Source organism: Triticum aestivum, chromosome 3B (assembly GCF_018294505.1).
Source record: "Triticum aestivum cultivar Chinese Spring chromosome 3B, IWGSC CS RefSeq v2.1, whole genome shotgun sequence".
In the NCBI taxonomy this organism is placed as follows: domain Eukaryota; kingdom Viridiplantae; phylum Streptophyta; class Magnoliopsida; order Poales; family Poaceae; genus Triticum; species Triticum aestivum.
This window is the reverse complement of record NC_057801.1, coordinates 708,249,397-708,271,435: the sequence shown is the minus strand read 5'-3', so window position 1 is coordinate 708,271,435 and position 22,039 is coordinate 708,249,397. Positions and strand designations below refer to the sequence as shown.

Here is a 22,039-nt window from a genome sequence, read left to right as displayed (position 1 = left end):
ACATTGATCACACAAAGGCGCAGCAAGCCAGCAACGACCAGTACTCCAGTAAAGATTTTCCTGTGCTTAATTGCGCCACTTATTTTATCAAACCATTGTTGATATAGAAGAATAGTTTACCTTGATTCAGTTTCCAAGGAGGCTCTGATCTGTAGTTAAAGTGATGAAGAAATTTTGGAACCTGGGATGCGAATCATGATTAACGAAAGGAGAAGATCTGCTAATATGGTAACAATACACCTCATTTAAATAGATTGTGTTTTCTATATTATGACCTCATGTCTCATTACCTGCAAGTACTTTCATCAGCATGGTTATTCTTTCATCAGCTCAAGTTAGTCTGAAGAATTAGTAGTTTAGTACTATCTCTCAGTGTATATCTTCGATTACTTTTCAATAGCAATGAATTTTTACATTCTCATATCATATGTATGATGTTTGGTGTCTAAATTCTCTACTATCGATTCTGCCCCTCTTTGCACAGGAAGCAGTCTATATCTTCGATTACTTTTCAATAGCAAAGACTTTTTACATTCTCATATGTATGAGGTTTGGTGTCTAAATTCTCTACTGGCGACCCTTCCCCTCTTTGCAGGAAGCATGAAATGCATTGAACGCCAACACAACAGAACCCGTATTCCATTGGGTTCATGATTGTCTAACAAGATAGATTGTTTTCTAAAAGATTTGTGCTGAAGTTACAGGATTATGGATGCACATTGTTTTTTTTCGTTGACCATAGAACATGATTTATCTTTATTTTTTCTCCTAAAGCCTGAGGCTTTGAGCTTCCGGCCGGGAAGCTATTTTTATTGTGAAAAGAGTCAGAAGTCAGACCTTTGGCAAATGGAACACACGTAAATTGTTTGAAGATGGTATTATTTGGGAGACCAATAATATTATGTCAATTTGCATCGATTATTATGTGAGAAACCCTTACTTTCTCCCGAATTAATCCCTCAAATTTAGGAATCCTGTTACACAATGTGATCTCTTTATGGTTGGTGGAGCTTTGTCACAATCATTGTGAGATGAATTTGTGACTTCCAGTGCCAAAGATCACCTTTCTATTTATCACGAGTTAATAGAAAAAGGATACAAAAATTTGAGTATGGCATCCATGTTTCTTTTGAACCTGAAATAGTGGGAAAGGCTCCCACTGCAATTATATTAAATATGAGTTAATGTTTCACTGTACAAGCCATATTTACAAACTATGGCATCCATGTTATTAATTCCATTCTTTTTTCATTTTCTTAAATCATTATATGTGTCCAATGTCATCTTTACAGTCATTTCTTCAATCGTACATTTTTAGGAGTTGTTGTTTAACACATTGCTTATAATTTTGTGGTTGTTGATTGCAGAATGTCTGCTCGCTATGGATAAACAAGAGTGTTGTTTCTCTTTTCTAGGAGTACTTGGCTACCGGCACTCTATTGTCATAAATGTGATCCCTGGAGTTTATGAACATAAAAATATTCTGGCTGAAGATAGAACCAAGTTTGATTGTTTCAAGTGGTAAAAATAGCCATTTTCAGATATATTTCTATAATTCCTTTGGTCAGATGCCCTATTGTTTTGTTAAGATGTATTTAAGATGGCGGGCGCGGCAACGCGCGCTTTTATGGTCCAGTATATCATTAAAACCCACCAGGTGGCAACAGATGCACTATCAATGGGTTTAGCTTTCATGAATAAACCTATGTTAAAAAAGGAAAAAAACTTTCGCTAATAAATGTGAAATAGTGGCTCGGTTGTATAACTTGTCTTCCTAACAATAAGTTGTCGGGAGATAAAGAAATTACAAGCTCTAGCATATATCATTAACAATGTCATGCGATTGTTACTAAAAATACTTTGCTTCCATTTGTTTGTCAAGTGTTACATCAACATTTTTCTTATGATTTATTAAACACAATAAATCATTTGTATTTTCATTTTTCATTGAAATATATAACAAAAACACCCCCCCCCCAACAACAATCATGCATGATATCATCTAGTTATCAATTAAAACATTTGCACACGCAAATAATAAAGTAATAAGAGGTTCATATAGTGTTGCAAAATCTCATTGACATGGTTGATTCATAGTCAATGAGAAAAAGCGAATACTATTTATCAATTTGAAACACGAGTGTGATATAACACATGACATCAACATATTGCACAACAGGGAAAACTTCACGGGGACTATTAGCACTCACGAGTTAGATATCAAATCGATCAATTGCCAAAAGATATATGCTTTCGTAATATATACATGCAGTTTTTGACAATGACATTTCCGTGCTATCATCCGTAAAGTCTCACAATATATCTATGCAGTTCTTGTAAATGATTGTTTCTGTGCTATCATCCGCAAAGTCAGTAGAGAAATAAGGGCTTACACTGCACAATTACTGCTAATGAATGTGTTCTATATTGCATCATGTAACGGACAATCAAGATAGAGATACACATCATTCTTCCTCCTTTTTAGAACCATAAACCATGGATGTGACATAAATATGATATATGGTATGTAAAATATGATATAAGGTATGTGTAATATTTCCTTGTAGATTTTTTGTCAATGACCGTTTCCGTGCTATCATCCGTAAAGTCAGTAGAGGTAAGGACTTACGCTGCATACTTACTGCCAATGAATGTGTCTACGGTACATTATGTAACGGACAATCAAGATAGAGATGCACATCATTGTTCCTTCTCTTTAGAACCATAAGCCATGGGTAGGACATAAATATGTTTTTGTTTTCAAAAAGACGTAAATACAATACTCCCTCTGTTCATTTTTATAAGGCTTTGTAGATGTTTCAGACATTGTGCAAAACAGCTCAATTCCACTTGTCTGAAATGACTTATAAAAGTGAACGGATGGGGGTATAAGATATGTGTTACCCATGATCATCTACTTGGAGAGAAATGAGCAACCTAACAATTCAACACGGGAGATCTTAAATGTTGTAATGGCTGAGGGGTCACATCACGATATACCAAAATTTCTTGAGGATATTTGTCGCTCCTAGTTCAATACATCAGTTACATATCTTAAATCTCTACCATACATACGCATACAATCTTCTTCTTCAATGCGGTCACCTGCCACATTTCAAAACACACACGCAAAGGCCGATAATAAGATCCATATCATGTACTTTCTTTGTCTGGAAATACTTGTCGAAGGAATGCATAAAACGGATATATCTAGAACTAAAATACATCTAAATACATCCATTCCTTCGATAAGTATTTCCGGACGAAGGGAGTAGCTAAAACATCCGGGCGCAATTAATTCAATGCCAACGTAAAATGTGATACACCCGATTGCCTACCTACAAAATATTTCACATAGCCACGCCATATATCTCACCATCCTCGTTGCATACTCCGTCTGCCTACTCTCGTTGAAAACGCATATAATACAAGGCGACCGTCTCAAACTGAAAGAGAAAAGAAGAAGTGAAACAGCTAGCGCAAAGCGCCAAAGCTGCAGCGACGCAATACTCTATCAGTTTCAGTAGTACTTCGTCATGGTGTCATTCATGTGATGGAAACAGATATACGTATATCAATTGCATTGCTCAAACATTTCCAGAAAGAGTTAAGAAAAGCCACGAAATAGTGTTGACTATGGCCGCAACAACCTCCTACGAGTAGGACAAGGCAAACGCTCCATCCACACGCAACGCCCACACCAGGTACATGTATCTCCCGGCTGCCGGTGAGCTGGCCGCGGCATGGGCCCATGGCTCCATGCACGCCACCTCCACGACCAATCATTCGGCGCCACGTCATCGCAACCACATGTGTCCCTCGTCCACGTCAGGTGCGCCCGTCCGTGTAGGCTTCGGCGCGTGCGCGGGGCCGCGCCACCCCTAGTTCCGAGACAGGCCTGATGTCGCTTGGGAAGCGCGCGTCCGTCGGATCTGGAGGGTGGCTCCATCGGACGGCGCGAAAGGGACCCAGCGCGCAGCGCCCAGTCGGCGCTCCCGCGACACAGACATCCTACGAAGCGGAAATGCTACGCGCACCCAGGCCCCGTCCACGGACGCATGGCTGATGGCCCCCACGGGCCACGAAGCGGTCAACATTATCACGCGCCGAAACAAAAGTCTCCCACCCAGGTAGAGAGGTCGTAACTGACATGTGGGCTCGCGTCACGCGGCCCGGCTGTCATCGAGCAGGACCATGCAGGGCGTCACCCCACTAGCGGTGGTCGAAGCCCTTTCACTGAAGCTGGGTCCGGGGTTGTGGTGGGACCCACGGGCAGGGGGAGGGGCCGAGAGGGAGCGGGGGATGGAAAGGGCAGATGCCCGGGAGAGGCTGGCGTGGGCGGTGGAGCGCTTCCCACAGCCCTCCGCGGGCGCCACGTGGGGCGGGCAGCCGCACTCTCTCCCTTCCACCTCCTGCTTGCCCTGTTCATCTTCAGAGTAACTGCACCCACCCCCTACCCCCACCTCGCACCTACACACAGCGGGACAAACGCTTTGGCCGCACACACACATCACATCTCCCTCTCGCCCTCGCCCTCTCGCTCTCGCTGCCTCCCTTTGCATGGACGCCTCCGCCGGCTCGTCGCCGCCGCGGCACTCGCAGGGGGACGCGCCGAGGCGCGGCGGGCCGCACCGCGGGAAGGGCCCCGCGGTGGAGATCCGGCAGGGAGAGGACGACTTCATGTTCGCGCAGGATACCTTCCCGGCCCTCCCGGACTTCCCTTGCCTCTCCTCGCCGTCGAGCTCCACCTTCTCCTCCTCCTCGTCTTCCAACTCCTCCAGCGCCTTCGCTGCCCCAGCGGGAGCGGGCGGGCGCGGGGCCGAGGGGGCGCGCGGCGAGCCGTCCGAGCCTGCAGCGGCCGGGGACGGGATGGACGACCTCTCCGACATCGACCACCTGCTCGACTTCGCGTCCATCAACGACGACGTCCCCTGGGACGACGAGCCGCTCTTCCCCGACGTCGGGATGATGCTGGAGGATGTCATCTCCGAGCAGCAGCTCCAGCAGCCTCCGGCGGGCCACGGCACGGCCGGGAGAACGGCGTCGCATGCGGCCTCTGGTGGAGGAGAGGATGCCTTCATGGGTGGCGGCGGCACGGGGAGCGCGGCGGACGACCTGCCGCTGTTCTTCATGGAGTGGCTCAAGAACAACCGCGACTGCATCTCGGCCGAGGACCTCCGCAGCATCCGCCTCCGTCGATCCACCATCGAGGCCGCGGCCGCGCGCCTCGGTGGGGGGCGCCAGGGCACCATGCAGCTGCTCAAGCTCATCCTCACCTGGGTGCAGAACCACCACCTGCAGAAGAAGCGCCCCCGCGTCGGCGCCATGGATCAGGAGGCGCCGCCGGCAGGAGGCCAGCTCCCTAGCCCCGGCGCAAACCCCGGCTACGAATTCCCCGCGGAGACGGGTGCCGCCGCTGCCACATCATGGATGCCCTACCAGGCCTTCTCGCCAACTGGATCCTACGGCGGCGAGGCGATCTACCCATTCCAGCAGGGCTGCAGCACTAGCAGCGTGGCCGTGAGCAGCCAGCCGTTCTCCCCGCCGGCGGCGCCCGACATGCACGCCGGGGCCTGGCCCCTGCAGTACGCGGCGTTCGTCCCAGCTGGAGCCACATCCGCAGGCACTCAAACATACCCGATGCCGCCGCCGGGGGCCGTGCCGCAGCCGTTCGCGGCCCCCGGATTCGCCGGGCAGTTCCCGCAGCGGATGGAGCCGGCGGCGACCAGGGAGGCCCGGAAGAAGCGGATGGCGAGGCAGCGGCGCTTGTCGTGCCTGCAGCAGCAGCGGAGCCAGCAGCTGAATCTGAGCCAGATCCAAACCGGCGGCTTCCCTCAAGAGCAATCCCCCCGCGCGGCGCACTCGGCGCCGGTCACGCCGCCGTCGTCCGGCTGGGGAGGCCTCTGGACGCAACAGGCCGTCCAGGGCCAGCTCATGGTCCAGGTCCCGAATCCGCTGTCGACGAAGTCCAATTCCTCAAGGCAGAAGCAGCAAAAACCCTCGCCGGACGCAGCAGCGAGGCCGCCCTCCGGCGGCGCCGCCACGCCGCATCGCCCGGGGCAGGCGTCGGCTTCCAATAAGCAGCGGCAGCAGGTGCATGCATGCACGAACACCTCTTGCCATCCATCCATCGATCGCCATCCCGCATAGAATCACAAGCCATTGCTCCCCAAATAAAGTGTGCGTGCTTCGTAATGGACGCACATCGCTGTCCAGCGATAGGATATGCATGCGCGCGTGCGTGTCTGTTTTACCTGCACGGTGAATTGCGTTTCTCAACGAGGTTCCGTGCATGCGCGCAGGGTGCGAGGACGCCGGCGGCGGCGCCGGCGGCAGGAGACAAGAACCTGCGGTTCCTGCTGCAGAAGGTGCTCAAGCAGAGCGACGTCGGAACCCTCGGCCGCATCGTGCTCCCCAAAGTGAGGCAGTCACCTCCCTATCGCGGTCTTCTTCCTCCATCCGCCCGACCCATGCACCACTTGCAATTTTCAGCTATATATGCATGCATCCACTTGCAAATTTTAGTTTCTCCTTGATTCCTCTTTGATTAGACAAGATCTATCTTTGGATTGCGCCTGTATGACCTAGCTATGAATGGATCTTCCTTTCTTTTCTGTAATCTTTGTGTTGATTTCTTCTTGATTTCTCGGATTGCAAGTGTATCTATCCATGGATCTTCCTGTCTTTCTGCTGATCGATCGGTTGCGACTAAAAAGTGTCTCTTCTTCCATGGATGGTTTCAGAAGGAAGCGGAGACTCACCTGCCGGAGCTCAAGACGGGGGACGGCATCTCGATCCCCATTGAGGACATCGGCACATCTCAGGTCTGGAGCATGCGGTACCGGTAAGTAGTACTCCCGTCGATCGATTTTGGGATAAATTTAATAATAATATTAAACATGCATGCTTTCATTAGTCCACTTTTATCTTTTTTTAATTATCTGTAGGCCACATCTAGTAAATGACATGATCACTCTGCATCACTGTGGGACACGCATGCTCCTTTCCCAATTGGGCAAGTGGGTCATATGAATACATATGATGGGAATCCGGGAGCAAAATTGCTTTACACACGACGGTTAGTGCACGACGCTTGCACGATTCTCCCTCCCCAACAGGGCTCCTCCACACACGGTGGCTGCTGGTGCTTTTTTTAATTGAGAATCGGTCGCTGCTGGTGCTGCCACGTATGAATCGTTCATGCATCGGCCGTGCAGGCATCGTCTATCTAGCAACGCTCATCCGGGAGCCAAATAGTAGCATGCATTCGTAGTGCGCTCTCTCTATATATACGTGAACGGGCGGGCATGCAGAAATTTTGTTTTCGCATCGTCTCTTGGTTCACTCCTTGTTAGCATCACTCTAGACAGTATATTATCATAATGAAGTGGTGTTTCTGATACCATACTTCCTATTTTTCCGTCTTCTTCTTCTTCTTCCGAAGTGTATCATATGTTGCTAGTTACTCCCTCCGTAAACTAATATAAGAGCGTTTAGATTACTATTTTAGTGATCTAAATGCTCTTATATTAGTTTACAGAGGGAGTAATTAGCTAGAGCTATCAAAATGAGAAAAAAAGAACTAGCTAGTTTGTATTCTGCATGCATGATAACAAATTGCTGGTACAATGATGGCTCTTGATTTTTCATGCATGCAGATTTTGGCCCAACAACAAGAGCAGAATGTATCTTCTAGAGAACACTGGTGAGAGAAGAGAAGCAAACTTGCCTGATACAATTTTGAAACCAAATATGTTGCTAGCTTCCCTTGTGTTCACAAAACGTTTCTTCTGCTTGACCTTGTAGGTGACTTTGTTCGGTCCAATGAGCTGCAGGAGGGTGATTTCATCGTGCTTTACTCTGATGTCAAGTCAGGCAAATATGTAATGATCATACCCTTCCCGTTAATTCATTTCCATGAAATGATCGGTTTACATCCATATGCATGTTGCGAACTGATCAGTTGCTGCCATTTTGGGAGCGTTGGCATATAATTATCACAATATATACTATCCCGTCCAAAAATATAATACGGATTATTATGTACTATGAGGTCAACGTTTTAAAACTTTGGCCTCTTGTATGTGCGTAAGTATATGCATGGATATTGTGCATATATTAATAGCAATAACATCGTATTCATCTTGCAAAATAGTTTTATATCATGCATATCTCCCTATTCTTTATGCATATTATGAGGTCAAAATCAAGTGTTGGAGACTGAAAAGTCAGATGTCTATGTCTTGTATTCTGTGAGGGATGGAGTATATAGGACTGTTTGTCTTTGGAGTTTGGATATCTAATTAAGTACGTACTAGCAGAACTATCTGTGTTCTTGTTGTGCATTTGAATGAATTGTCTATACATCAGCTAATCTCAGCCTTTCTGTGTACCACCAGCTGATACGCGGCGTGAAGGTAAGAGCTCAACAGGATCTAGCCAAGCACAAGAATGCCAGTCCAGAGAAAGGTGGGGCGTCCGACGTGAAGGCGGGCGGAGAAGACGGTGGTTGCAAAGAGAAGTCTCCGCACGGTGTCCGGCGATCTCGCCAGGAAGCCAGCTCCATGAACCAGATGGCGGTGAGCATCTGAAATGAGCAGGCTCGCCGTCCGATCCCCCATTGAAGACTACTTAATTAGCTAGCTCAAGTATACCTGCTAATGATGATCAAATCGATCTCCCGTTCTATGATCCGTGCTTCCGTGTACTGCCGTAGCCCTAGTTAGGGATGATGATACTAAAGTAGCTATCGGTTTCTTGGTCAGATGTGACGCTGAAGAATGCATGGTCCGTGCTGTTAAACTTGTAAAGGCTGTGACCCTTCTGTACATGCATGAACATGCTCTTATTCGTTGTGTGTAGCCCTCCTAACAAGCAAACAAGTCCCAGTTAGTCTTGCATTGCATAGCTTTTGAATGACACTGAGTAGACCTAAAATTAGGAGAGAAACAAGGAGTGTTAGAGCAACTATAGCAGAGCCGCCTTATTGGCCTCGTAGCCATAATGACGGGCATATCGACTATTTTGGCCTAAAAAATGTTAAATACTCACTCTCGTCATATGGCCTCGAGTCGATATAATCTTGCAAGGCTTGGGGCGTTGTTTGGAGGGCGCTCCATACCCACCAGCCGCTCACTTGGAAGGGAAGGGAAGTCTACCTTCGTTCCAGCCTTTCGAGCGGTGATCTCTCCAATGGTGCACACGGACAGACATGGCATCAGCAAGCATGCCAATCAATGACAGCTATCATGTGCCTACTCTCTGTAACCTGCTATATTGTTTCGGCGTCCTCCGCCTGCGGCTATAAAAAGACCGTTGCCATGGTTGAATAGCTTACAACCTTCACTTCCAACAAAGCTGCCTGTAGCGACTTCCCCCTCTCTTGAATATTCCCTCCGTCCCATAATATAAACACGTTTTTTACACTACACTAATGTCAAAAATGTTCTCATATTACGGGAAGGACGGAGTTGTTTACGACCTTCACTTGCAACACAGCTGCTAGGGCTTTCTCCCTCTCTATCGCCATGCGCTTCCCCCACTGTTGGACTGGGTGCCGTCTCGAAGGACGAGGAGGGATGTTGGATGAGGAGCAAGTGGAGAAGGAGGCCACCCACATCGCTGAGGAGGAGACCTATATGTGCTAGAGGTGTGCGGACGGATCATGCCCTCGATGAGGGAAGGGGCCGTTTGGTTCCTGGGTATGTACCCTATATAAAAAAAATAGCAATTCAATAAGAAGTCAAAAAATTCTGAAAATGTTTTGAAATAAACTTGACCTTTCATTGTACTAGTGAAAAAGTTCCACATAAAGAAAATTCCTCTTTGACTTCTTTTAAAAAAGACAAATTTTCAGTCAAAATAGCGTGAATAGTGACTTATAATAGCAAATAATTTTTGTCTTTTAGCTGTGAAGTCAACGTTTTTTTTTGTGAAGATTTATATACTAGTGCGCAAGTAAGTCAAGTTTAATCTAAAAATACTTTTGAACTATTTTTACTTTTTGTTTAATTATTTTTTTAAAAACCATGTAGGGTGTATATATATGCGGGAGCCAAAGGGTATTTCCCCCTCGATGAGTTCCTAGATTGGAATATCACAAGACATTCCATTATTTAGGGTATCCAGCACGGGTGCATGCAGATCCCGTATGGAAAGGCGAGGTCTTGTCCACGCAGCTCATATAGGGCCTCATGTGCTCCCTGTTGCTTCTCTATTAAGGGGGCATGGGATGCGCGCCTATGCAGGCCACGCCTCGGTCGTCCATCTCAATCAAATCTTCAAGCATATCGACGTCGGGAAGGCGTTGCGACAGAGAGCAACTACACCATCTGACTCCATTACGAGGATAAATATGCGGACTTGGGGGCGAAGAAGGAGTGCATCAGATGGCGCACATTCGACGTGAACATGGTGACATTCACCTAGTCGAATCGTGTCCTATTTGATCTTCCCTTGTTGAAAAAGCCATCTCTGACCTCGACGATGACAGACAGGGACGGGATGAGGACGAGGTCGCCAGACCGTCCCACCGCTGTGCATGGAGGACGACTCGTCTCGTTACATATGCATGTGTCCCGTGCACTGCATACACCGTCATCGTGGTGAGGAGCAACTAGTGTTTCCCAAGGCATATAGTCACCAGTTTAGTAATAATTTTGTCGCTAATCGAGTTTTCTACTCCGATGTAACCACTTGTGATGTAATCTTATCTAAAAAATTAGTGTTTTAATCCCTGAAAGTATGTATGCGGATTTTTTAGTTGATGTAACGAAAAACATAAGAAGATAAAAAGGAATATATATGGATGTTGTAGCGACTCTGTGTTTGTGCACAATGACCACATCCTCCATATTCGAATGAAGCTCGCTTCATATCCCATATGGCGACCGACAATATCTATGGCAACTTTGCTAGAGTTGCTCTTATGGTTGAATTTTTTTTTACCCGGACTCAAACTGAGGGCGTATGCAGTTAGTAGTTGGTACCCGATTTGGAGAAAGATGAATTCCTTATTTATAAAGGATGAATTTTACTAACTCAAATGAAGTTGATGCCCTGGAGCAATATGAAATACTTTTGTATGAGGGGTGGATTTTATCGGCTCAAAGTGGAGCATCAAACAATACAAACACAATGACCAAGCATTCATCTTTTTTCAACATCAGTCCTGAAAAAAATAGAACACAATCAACATCAACGCACACACATGCAAAGAAGCTAATAGCAAAGTCATACTCCCTCCGGTCCTTTTTAGTCTACATATAAATTTTGTCCGAAGTCAAAGTACCTCTACTTTGACCAAATGTATAGAAAAAAAAATCAACATTCACAATGCCGAATGAACATTGTTAGATTAATTATGAAATGTAGGTTCATATTATACATAGGTATTGTAGATGTTGATATTTTTTAATATAAATTTGGTCAAACTTTGCAAAGATTGACTTGGCACAAATCTAATACCCGGTGTAAAAATGACTGGAGGGAGTACAAGACCAAACCTATTGCCTAGGCAAAGGAAAAAAAATAAAGAAAATGTTTGATGCCATGGAAAAAACAAAGAAAATGTACAAAGAAGTTTGAGTGGATGGTAAATTTCGTATGAAATGTAGTACATGTGATTCTTTAGGAAAAATTTCTAAGGATTCAAACCCTCGAAAAATCCTATGGAGTTCCTTTGAATTAAAGGAGCCCTAAATTCCACTTTTCAGGGAAACCCATGTACTAACCTTTGTGGTTGGATCTAGCGATGATAAATTTCACATGTTCTTCCATTTTCTTCCTATGGGCATCACTCTTGGAGAGATTTCTCATAGTACAGTGCTATCAACGACAGTCGTTGACATTGATGGTCATATGTGTGTTATTTAATGTTAGCTGTGTGTAAATTCAACGTCTCGACTAATTTTTAACATTACGATTGCAGATGCTAAGTGTACTTAGTATCATTTTGATGTTAATACATTTTCTTTATAATACCTCATATATACTCCAATTTTTGGCATTTTAAACCACCTCCGCAAGTGTAATTATACAAGGAGCCACCTTTAAGTGGAATTGGCAAAAAAATATCACCTGCCTCGCGATGACGAGTGTGGTATGGCGCTTGCCGCCACAACCTGTGGTGGCAAGCGCCACGTTTCGTTTGCCGCACTCGCCGCCACCGGGCGGGCGAACTTTTTTGATAATTCCACTCCGAGATGGTTCTCATTGTCCTTACACTCGCGCAGATGGTCTAAAATACCAAAAATTCAGGGTGGGAAGAAATTTCCACGGACCGAACTGGCCTAAATAAGCGCACTTTGAAAAACAATTGACCTGGATGGGTGTGGCTAGCCAGAATAGTTTAAATTTCGCCTATACTTGGCGATGGTGGCGGTGTTTGACCACTATCATCGCAAGCTGGCTGATTCCCGATGAATCCCGGCGGATTCCTCAGCTGAAGCGGAACTCGCCAGTTTGTGCGTACGTACGCCTCTTGTCCCGGCCCCGGGGAGGGGGTCAGGCCAGGCTGGCGGCGCCGAGGCGTCGCCATGTGCGGCGTCGCCGTGGAGGGACATGACGTTATGGTGCGCTCGGTTCCGACGGACGGATATCATAAACTAGACCACCCAAATGGAATTTCATCATAAACTAGGCTGGTTTATTGAGCCCCTCGCGCCTACGTGCCCCGGCGGCCGTGGTGGGGATTTGCAATTGCGGCGTTTCTGAGCTTTCTGATGCGCCCCGGCGACCAGATGTGGGCCGGGATGTGCTTGTTTTTTTCTTCCTTTTTTTCTTTTTGTGCTCGGTGTCTTTAAATTTTTGAATAAAGAGGTTCTGATGAGGTGCGTCCGTGGAGGATAAGGCAATCATGAGCGGTGTGTTTCTGTGTGCGCGCGTAAGTGGTTTGTCCGGTGCTGATGATCGGTGGTGGAGTGTTGTGTGTTTGTTTGGTGGCGTTCGGTTGCGCCAAACTGCACGGATGCGGCGAAATGCGTATGTGTATGTGTATATTTAACCACTTTGAGGATCGAGATGGTATTATTTCTATCTATGTGCATTTGTCTGGTATCTTGGGAAATGGAGATTCATATGTCCAGCAACGAGGATAATGTATGTGCACGTATATACACATCGGACTCACGGAGCTAGCCAGGGCGTGAAAAACAATCCAAGGAAGAAGAGAAGCCACACTGAAAACGGAGAAGTTGCAAGCGAAGACAGTTAACGTGCCTTCTTGTTTTCGCGAGGGATGACGTATTTTTTTTATGCCCATTCGTCTGGTATCTTGGGAGATGGAGATTTATCCATATCATATTCAAATACATGCATATAACGGACTCACGGAGCTAGCGAGGATATAAAACGAAATAATGCTAGATCAACTACTGTTCCTCATTGCTTATCAACTACTGTCCTGATTAGGCCTCTCCCCTCTCCCCTCTCCCTCCTCCGCCGGCCGCCACTCCGGCCCCGACGTCCTCGCGACCGCCGGCCGCCACTCCGGCCCCGACGTCCACCAGCCATGGCCTCCAGGGTCTCTCTCTCGGGGTCGTCTTCCCCCTCCTCCGGATCTGAGGCTCCCAATCCAGCGCCTGGTCGGCTCCCGCTCCGCTCCATTGTCGTCGGTCCGGAGGTGTTGGGCATGGCTTTCGGGCCTATTCTCCAGGGTGGAGCGGCCGGTCCTCCCAGGCCGCCTGCGGTGGATCCCTCGGCGTGGCGCACGCGCGCGGGTCGCCGGCCACGCAGCCCTGCTTCCCCGCCTTTCCCGCCCGCCACTCGTCGCCGCCGTTCGCCAGTGGACGCCCTGCCCACTTCGCGGCCGCCCAAGACCAGCATCCCCGCCGTCCTCCACGGGTGCTGCTACAACTGTGGGGAAGAGGGCCACATCTCGGCCATGTGCTGGAATCCCACCAAGTGCGTCCGCTGCAATGGGAGCGGTCACATCGCCCGGGACTGTTCTCGGCCGCGGAGTGTTCCGCTGGTGGATGCGGAGGCGCGCCCTCCGCCCTTGCGCCCGGTCGTGCCTTCCGCGGGTTCTGGCCGTTCGTCGCCCAGGTTGCCGCCCCCTCCGCCTCCGCCTGGGGCGGGTTCTGGTCGCTCGTCGCCTGGTCTGCCGCCTCCCCCGCCGGGGCCGCCTCCGCCTGGGGCGGTCCGCCTCGTCCGGCCTTGGAGTGCGGTGGTGCGCTCGGGGCCAGTGGGCGCTGTGGGTGGGCCGGGGTTCTCCGTCCCGTTCGATCGCCTGGTGGAGTCTGGTGGGCCGTCCCGTTCGGGGCCGGCGTCGCCGTTGGTGGAAAGGTGCTTCCTTGAGGCCTCGAAGGAGTTGTCCCGCATGGAGGAGGATCTTGGGCGCGTGGTGGTGGTCTCAGTCACCGGTGAGAGGCCGGTGGTGGACTTGGCGTCGGCTGCGGTGGCTTTGCATGCGGAGTTCGGGATTGGCCCGACAGACATGTCAATTCGCCCTTTCTCCCCGGAGGACTTCTTGGTGATTTGCAAGCACCCTCTTGTGAGGCAGTTGATGGTGGAGCGCGGGGAGGCCTCTACTCCGGGGTTCTCCTTGTCGCTGCGGCCCTGGCTTCGGCAGGGTCAGGCCATTGGTGCGGCCATGCCCTTCCTAGTGCCCCTTGAGCTGCGGGGTGTTCCTGCGCACGCATGGACAAGGCGGACGGCTGAGGTTGTGCTGCGGGGCCTGGGGTTCGTGCATCAGGTCGCGAGCAGGACGGCGAACCGGTTCGACATGTCGGGGTTCCGAGTGTGGCTTCGGACGGATGATCCGGCTAGGATTCCTGGCTCCCGCTTGTTGTTCATTGAGGAGCCAAGGGAGGCTCGTGTGGAAGGGGGGCCGGCTGCGCTGTGGTATCCAGTCTCCATCGCCGTCCTTGGTGAGCCAGTTGCGGTGGCTGATGCGGACGTGCCAGCTCCGCCGGCGCCTCCGCGGCCGTCGCCGCCGTCGGAGGAGGATGGGTGTACTGAGGTTCGTGCCCGGACAGATGGGACCTTGTTGGGCGCTCGGGGTGCCGATGCTCTGTCAGGTGGGCATGGTGGCTCTTCGGGTTCGTCGGTGGGGTCGTCAGCGCAGCCGCCGCCGTCGGAGAGGGGCTGTTTGCTGGCGGATCGGGTGGTGCTTAGGCCTTCCAGCTGCTTGGCTGAGGTCAGGCGTCCCTCCTTTGCAGGGAGACAGCCTCGCCTTTGACTGCGCAGAGCAGGGTGGGGCTGCCCAATCCGGTGCATCAGCGGTCCTCGGGTGGTGCGGGCTTTTTGACCGGTATCACAGCGGATCCGAGGGGTTCGCCCGCCTCGATGAATATTCATTGGCCAACGCACGCGGATAGAGCTTGTCGGCTGGTGGGAAGCCCGGGGACGGGCGTGGAGGCCCGCGTGCAGATTGGTGATGTGTCCCTGTCGCTTGGCGGCACGGTCTGCGAGGAGCCAGTGGTGAGCAACGATGGGGGTCCAAGGTTAGGTGGGAGCTACACTTGCAGCGACCACGTTCTTGGCGAGGAACTGGACCTGTCCCCAGCTGCGGTGTCTCGGCCGGGCGTGGGGTTCGAGGAGGATCTGGTACAGGAGTTGGTGGAAACTGAGGCGGATTCGATTATGGGTGGTGGGCCTGAGTAGGCACTGGCGCACATGGGGGACACTTTTCTGGTCAGTCTCTCAGCGGAACCAGAAGTTGCCACTTGTGCTGCCACTAGGGGGGGTGCCATGCAGCCCATGCAGCCCATGCACGGGCGGTGCGGTGCACTCACCACGTTCCCCTGTAGCGATGCAAGGCAGGGTGGACTCCCTGTGCAAGGATTTGAGGCGCAATTTGACACCACTTTTGTCGGCTATTCCTAGCCGTGGTGCTGCTGCTGATAAGAGGAGGCCCAGGTAGAAGCGACAGCCAGTGTCCAACCCGAGGAGAAGCGTGCGTTTGGCTAAGGGGCAGGGTTCCAAGGCGACCAAGCAGCAAAACGTGCTGATTAGGAGGCTCTGCCTTGCAAACGAAGGTGAAACAATCAGCGACTCGGCATTGCTGGCCTACGCGCAGCTGTTTGAGAGACCGTTGACAGACTCCCACATCATGGCGATCCTTGCCCTTTTCGGTTGGCAGCCGTCGGTCTTGCCGGTGTTTGAAGGGGAGCCCGTCGTGGAGGACTTGCACTAGGGTGCGGTGCTGGTGGTTCGGTGGGCCTGCAATATGAATGTTACGCCTTTCAAAACATTGGTGTGGAACGTGCGGGGTCTTAATAGCCCGACATGTAGGAATGTGGTAGCCCAGGTGGTGGCCGCGGCCAATCCGAGTGTGGTATGCCTGCAAGAAACTAAAATGGAGGTTGTAACTCTCGATGTAGTTCGTCATTGCCTCGGTTATAAATTCGGGAACTTCTTTTACTTGCCGGCGAGCGGTACATGTGGTGGAATCCTGTTAGCATGGGATGAGTCGGTAGTGCGAGTGTCTAACCCGCACTACACAGATTACACACTTACGGCCCTGGTTGTGCCGGTGGAGGGCCCGCAGTGGTGGTTGACAGGTGTGTACGGGCCACAGCTCGACCAGGAGAAGTTGCTTTTCCTGTGGGAGTTGGATGAAATACGTGAGCTCCATGCTGGACCGTGGATGGTTGCGGGCGATTTTAACCTCCTGGTTAACCCCGAGGACAAGAGTAATGAGAGGATAAACCGTAGAATGATGGGCAAGTTTCGATCTAAGCTGAACGCGCTTGAGCTGAAGGAGGTTTATCTGAATGGGCGTCGGTACACTTGGTCTAATGAGAGAGCGAACGTGACACTTGAGAAGGTGGACCATGTGTTCTGCACTGCGTCGTGGGAGGAACTTCACCCGACCTGTTGCCTTAGTGCGGTGGGATCGGCCATATCAGATCATTGCCCACTACTGCTTGACGTCAACGCGGACCTGTGCATGGGGTCACGCTTCAAATTTGAGGCTTTTTGGACGAAGGCAGATGGATTCTTGGATACGGTAGCGGAAGCTTGGGCCTCTGTCCCACGTGAGGATAATCCTTTCAAGACTTTGTATTTGCGGTTGAGAGCTACGGCAAAGAGCTTAAAGTGGTGGAGTGACCGGTGGATCGGTAATGTTAAGCTTCAAATTGCGATCGCGCTGGAAGTGATCCAGCGGCTGGATAAGGCGATGGACATGCGAGCTTTGACTGAGCGGGAGCGTGAGCTACGGAGAATTCTGAAACAGAAACTGTTAGGGCTTTGCTCGCTTGAACGGACCATTGCGAGGCAGCGATCTAGGTTCCTTTTTCTTCGGGAAGGAGAGGGTAACACGCGGCTATTTCACCAAACGGCGTGTCACCGGCAGAGGCGGAACATGATCACCTCGTTGTCTGATGGAGTTTCAATGGCCATAAATCAGGATGAGATTGCAAGCATGGTAGATGGGTATTACAAGAATCTTTTTGGGACTGCCCAGCAACGATTGGCCTCTATCAACTTGGAAACGCTCCAGCTACCTTGCTTATACATGCCGGGCCTTGACATTGCCTTCACTGAGGAGGAGGTACGGAAAGTTGTTCAGGCGATGCCCATGGACAAGGCGTCCGGTCCGGACGGATTTATAGGCCGCTTTTATGCTTCATGCTGGGAGATTATTAAAGGAGACATCATGGCTGCGCTTGATTCTTTCTTCCGCGGCGATATGCGCGGGTTGCAGGCCATCAATAAGGCAATTGTTTCCTTGCTGCCTAAGGTAGATGGGGCGATCGACATCAAAGATTTTAGGCCTGTGAGCCTGGTCCATGGGGTGATCAAGATTTTTGACAAGCTACTTGCGGGTAGATTAGCCTTGGAGCTGCCAGGGCTGGTTGGTAAGCACCAAACTGCCTTCCTCAGGGGACGTTCCATACATGACAACTTCATGTTGGTGCAAAGTACAGCAAGGAGATTGCACGCGCTTAAGCAGCCAACCATCATGCTCAAGCTGGATATCTCAAAGGCATTTGACTCGGTGCAGTGGCCGTTCTTGGTGGAAGTGATGAGGTGCATGGGTTTTAGTACTAAGTGGATAGACTGGATCTGTGGACTACTTGCAACATCGTCAACGAGGATCATGGTTAATGGTGTGCCAGGAGAGCCTATCTTCAATTGCCAGGGCCTGAGGCAGGGTGACCCTGTCTCTCCAATGTTATTCATCCTCACAATGGAACCACTTCAGAGGATGTTTGGGGTGGCTTTCGGGCGTGGTCTCATTTCCCCGCTTGCTTCCAGAGGTCTAACCGAGAGAGTATCTATGTTCGCGGATGATGTCATGATTTTCCTCAAGCCGGAGGTACAAGACCTCACTACTTGTGCAGCCTTGCTGCGTCTCTTTGGTGAAGCATCTGGTCTCAGAGTTAACCTGCAGAAGAGTGCGGCTCTGCCAATTCGGTGCAATTCAGTAATCATGGAGAGGGTGGTTCAGGTGCTTGGCTGCCCTCAAGGTACTTATCCAAGCAGATACTTGGGGCTCCCCCTCACCCTGCGGAAGCAAACAACAGCCCAGCTGATGAGTATGGTGGATCAACTGGCTCGATGCCTACCTAGGTGGATGGCTGTCAACATGCCGAAGAGTGGAAGAATGACTCGTGTCCAGTCTGTGCTCTGCGCAATCCCTATACATATGATGATGGCATTGGACATCCCACAGAAGGTCATAAAGGCCATGAATAAGATTTGCCGCGGGTTCTTGTGGTGCGCCAAAGATCAGGCATCCGGTGGACAGTGCAGAGTGGCCTGGGAGAAAGTCTGCTCACCAAGGTGGGCAGGAGGACTTGGCATCCCCAACCTTAAGTGGCTGAATGCGGCCATGCAGGCACGATGGCCCTGGCTGAAAAGAGTGGATCCATCACGACCGTGGGCGGAGCTTGATATCTCAGTCCCTCGAAGATCGATGCAAATCTTTTAGGCTGCAACCCATGCGACGGTGGGTAATGGTGAGAGCATGTTGTTTTGGGAGGACAGATGGGTGGATGGATTCAGAGTGGAGGAGCTGGCGCCAGCACTCTATAGTACGATACGGCAAAGGATTCGAGGCAGCCGTACAGTCAGTCAAGGCCTGACGAACGGAGCCTGGGCTTTGGACATAGGACCTGAAGTGATGAATCAGATGCTTCAGGAGTACCTCAGGCTATGGGATTGAATGGAGAGAGTGCAGCTGCATCAGGACTCGGTGGATTCAGTGAGATGGGCGTGGGAGCCAAGCGGCTCCTTCTCCACGAGGTCGGCATACCAGGCTAAATTCTGGGCTCGAGAGAAGGATCCAACGGCGTAGTTCACATGGAAGTCCAAGGCTCCCTTGAGGTGCAGATTTTTCACCTGGCTTGCATTGCAGAACAGATGTTGGACATCAGACAGATTAGCGAGCCGGGGGCTAGAGCATGAGGACGCTTGTCCGTTTTGTGACCAAGTGGAGGAGAGCATGAACCACCTAATGCTCTGGTGTGTCTTTGCCAGAGAAGTATGGGCGCGGGTGTGCACGACCTTGGGTAAGCCTCAATGGACACCGACCGCAACTTCAAGCCTGGCAGAGTGGTGCGTGAACACAGCTGATAGCGCGGCTGAGAAGAAGGACACGCGGGCGCTGTTCGTCCTGGTGCTTTGGGAGCTGTGGAAGCATCGCAATGGCATAGTGTTTGAGGGGGATGCCCCGTCGATTGTGTATGTAATGCATAGGATAGCTGTAGAGTGCGCAGCGTGGAAGGAGGCAGGCCTGCTTAGATTGGATATTGATCGCTTTCTAGCAAGCTTGCTTGTATGGGCGGAGTTGGGATGATGTAATCGCCAACGTGGAGGGGATCTCTCCCCTTTTCCCTTCTTGAATATATAGTATGCACACTCGTGCATATTCGAGAAAAAAAACCCGAAATAATGTGTCGAAGAAGAAGAAGATGATGATGACGATGAGTAAACTATGAGTGGTGCATTTTTAGACAAGGTTGCACTGAGATCGTTCAGGGTTTGCATGGTGTAAAAATGATTACATTGTACATTTAAAGAAAATTGCAGTAAACTATCGCAACAACACATAAGACTCTAAATTATGACAAGAGCTCACATTTGAGAAACATTTTCCAAAGACAACTCCTGTCCTCAAAACCTCCGGAGGCCCCCGCCTCGCCTTCGTTGGTGACATGGCTGGTGACAATCGATCATGTCTCCAACTCCCTCCCCCTCCTCTCTTCTCCCTCTCGGCCGGCGCCGAAGGACGCCGTCGACAAGCGTGCGCGGCTGACGGCGGCGGCGGGGTTGGGTGCATGCTCGACAACCGCTCCTAGTGTGTTGCGGGAATGGCGGGGTTGCGACGGTGCTCATGGGGCTGGTGATGGTTGTGGTTGTGTTTGGCAACGTCTGCTACCCATGCTTCCGTTGGATCTGGAACGACCAGATCTGGCCGGGCCGAGGTGGCCGCACTCGATGGTTGTCCACGAGACGGCGGCACTTGATGGTGGTGCAGCGCTCGGTCGTCACACGCAACACTGGTGGTACTGACCGCGATGCTTTTAGCGTCGTTACCTTGTTGAAGGAGTTGTTAATGCCGTTCTCGCCTACCTGCCTGCTGCTTCGGGGGAAAACCTATGTTCAGGTGGCCTCGAATCGGACAACGACGTCGATGGTGTCGTTTCCTCCCTTAAGAGCATCGTTTTGGAGCTGCATAGGTTAGGGTGGGAGTGAATGATGGCGGGTTCATGCTATGACCAATGCTTTCATGTCTCACCGGTGCCCTATTTGTGTGGTTGAGGCATGGAGGCGAAATGTGGCGTCGGGTGACAGTGATCCTTTGTTGAAGATGTTGCACTACCAAGATGATGTGCGGCAATTTTCCGGTGTTAATCATGGCCTTGGCAGGATAGTGACAACACGTGGTGTATTGTCTTGGTTCCCAGATTTACGTCTAACAAAAAATGGTGACTGAAGTGTGGGATTTTTTGGATCATCTTGAAGAAAATATTCCCTAGAGGCAATAATAAAGTTATTATTTAGTTCCTTATTTCATGATAAATGTTTATTATTCATGCTAGAATTGTATTAACTGGAAACATAGTACATGTGTGAATACATAGACAAAACATATTGTCCCTAGTATGCCTCTACTTGACTAGCTCGTTAATCAAAGATGGTTATTTTTCCTGACCATAGACATGTGTTGTCATTTGATGAACGAGATCACATCATTAGGAGAATGATGCGATGGACATGACCCATCCTTTAGCTTAGCATTATGATCGTTATAGTTTCATTGCTACTGCTTTCTTCATGACTTATACATGTTCCTTAGACTATGAGATTATGCAACTCGCGAATACTGGAGGAACACTTTGTGTGCTACCAAACGTCACAACGTAAATGGGTGATTATAAAGGTGCTCTATAGGTGTCTCCAAAGGTGTTTGTTGGGTTGGCATAGATCGAGATTAGGATTTGCCACTCCGTATTTCGGATAGGTATCTCTGGGCCCACTCAGTAATGCTCATCACTATAAGTCTTGCAAGCATTGTGAGTATTACGGAATGAGTAAAGAGACTTTCCAGTAACGAGATTGAACTAGGTATGATGATACCACGATCGAATCTCGGGCAAGTAACATACCGATGACAAAAGGAACAACGTATGTTGTTATGCGATTTGACCGATAAAGATCTTCATAGAATATGTAGGAGAGCCAATATGAGAATCCAGGTTCCGCTATTGGTTATTGACCGGAGATGAGTCTCGCTCATGTCTACATAGTTTTCGAACCCGTAGGGTCTGCACGCTTAACGTTCGATGACGATATGTATTATCACTTATGCATTTTTTATGACCGAAGTATGTTCGGAGTCCCGGATGAGATCAAGGACATGACGAGGAGTCTCAAAATGGTCAAGACATAAAGATTGATATATTGGACGGCTATGTTTGGACACTGGAAGTGTTCCGGAGAAGTTTCGGATAAAACCGGAGTGCCGGAGGGTTATCGAAATCCCCCGACGGAACTAATGGACCACATGGGCCTTAGTGGAGAGAGAGATGGATGGCCAGGGCAGGCCACGCGCCCCGTCCCCCTTGAGTCCGAATTGGAATAGGAG

The 22,039-nt window shown here is 49.9% G+C and overlaps 1 protein-coding gene across 4 annotated transcripts; it reads left to right on the top strand.

The window, feature by feature from the left end:
* The first annotated feature begins 4,463 nt into the window (after positions 1–4,463).
* Positions 4,464–8,894, top strand: LOC542788 (B3 domain-containing protein VP1). 4 transcript variants are annotated; one of them, XR_006434592.1, is made up of 6 exons: positions 4,464–6,093; positions 6,303–6,419; positions 6,747–6,824; positions 7,659–7,705; positions 7,807–7,883; positions 8,400–8,560. XR_006434592.1 is itself a non-coding variant. In XM_044495483.1 (6 exons), exons 1-6 carry the CDS (start codon positions 4,561–4,563, stop codon positions 8,589–8,591), a joined length of 2,064 nt encoding a protein of 687 aa, XP_044351418.1. In that variant the 5' UTR covers positions 4,464–4,560; the 3' UTR covers positions 8,592–8,894. The 4 variants fall into 4 exon arrangements, 2 of the variants coding, with proteins under 2 accessions (XP_044351418.1, XP_044351417.1); XR_006434591.1 differs by having other exon boundaries at positions 6,744–6,824; XM_044495483.1 differs by having other exon boundaries at positions 6,747–6,844; positions 8,400–8,894.
* Positions 8,895–22,039: the final 13,145 nt, after the last annotated feature.

Excerpts from the sequence above, each read along its gene's own strand:
- LOC542788 (XM_044495482.1), top strand. The coding sequence starts at position 4,561 with ATGGACGCCTCCGCCGGCTCGTCGCCGCCGCGGCACTCGCAGGGGGAC. Across the intron at positions 6,845-7,658 it reads GTCTGGAGCATGCGGTACCG|ATTTTGGCCCAACAACAAGA; the intron begins GTAAGTAGTACT and ends TCATGCATGCAG. Across the intron at positions 7,884-8,399 it reads ATGTCAAGTCAGGCAAATAT|CTGATACGCGGCGTGAAGGT; the intron begins GTAATGATCATA and ends GTGTACCACCAG.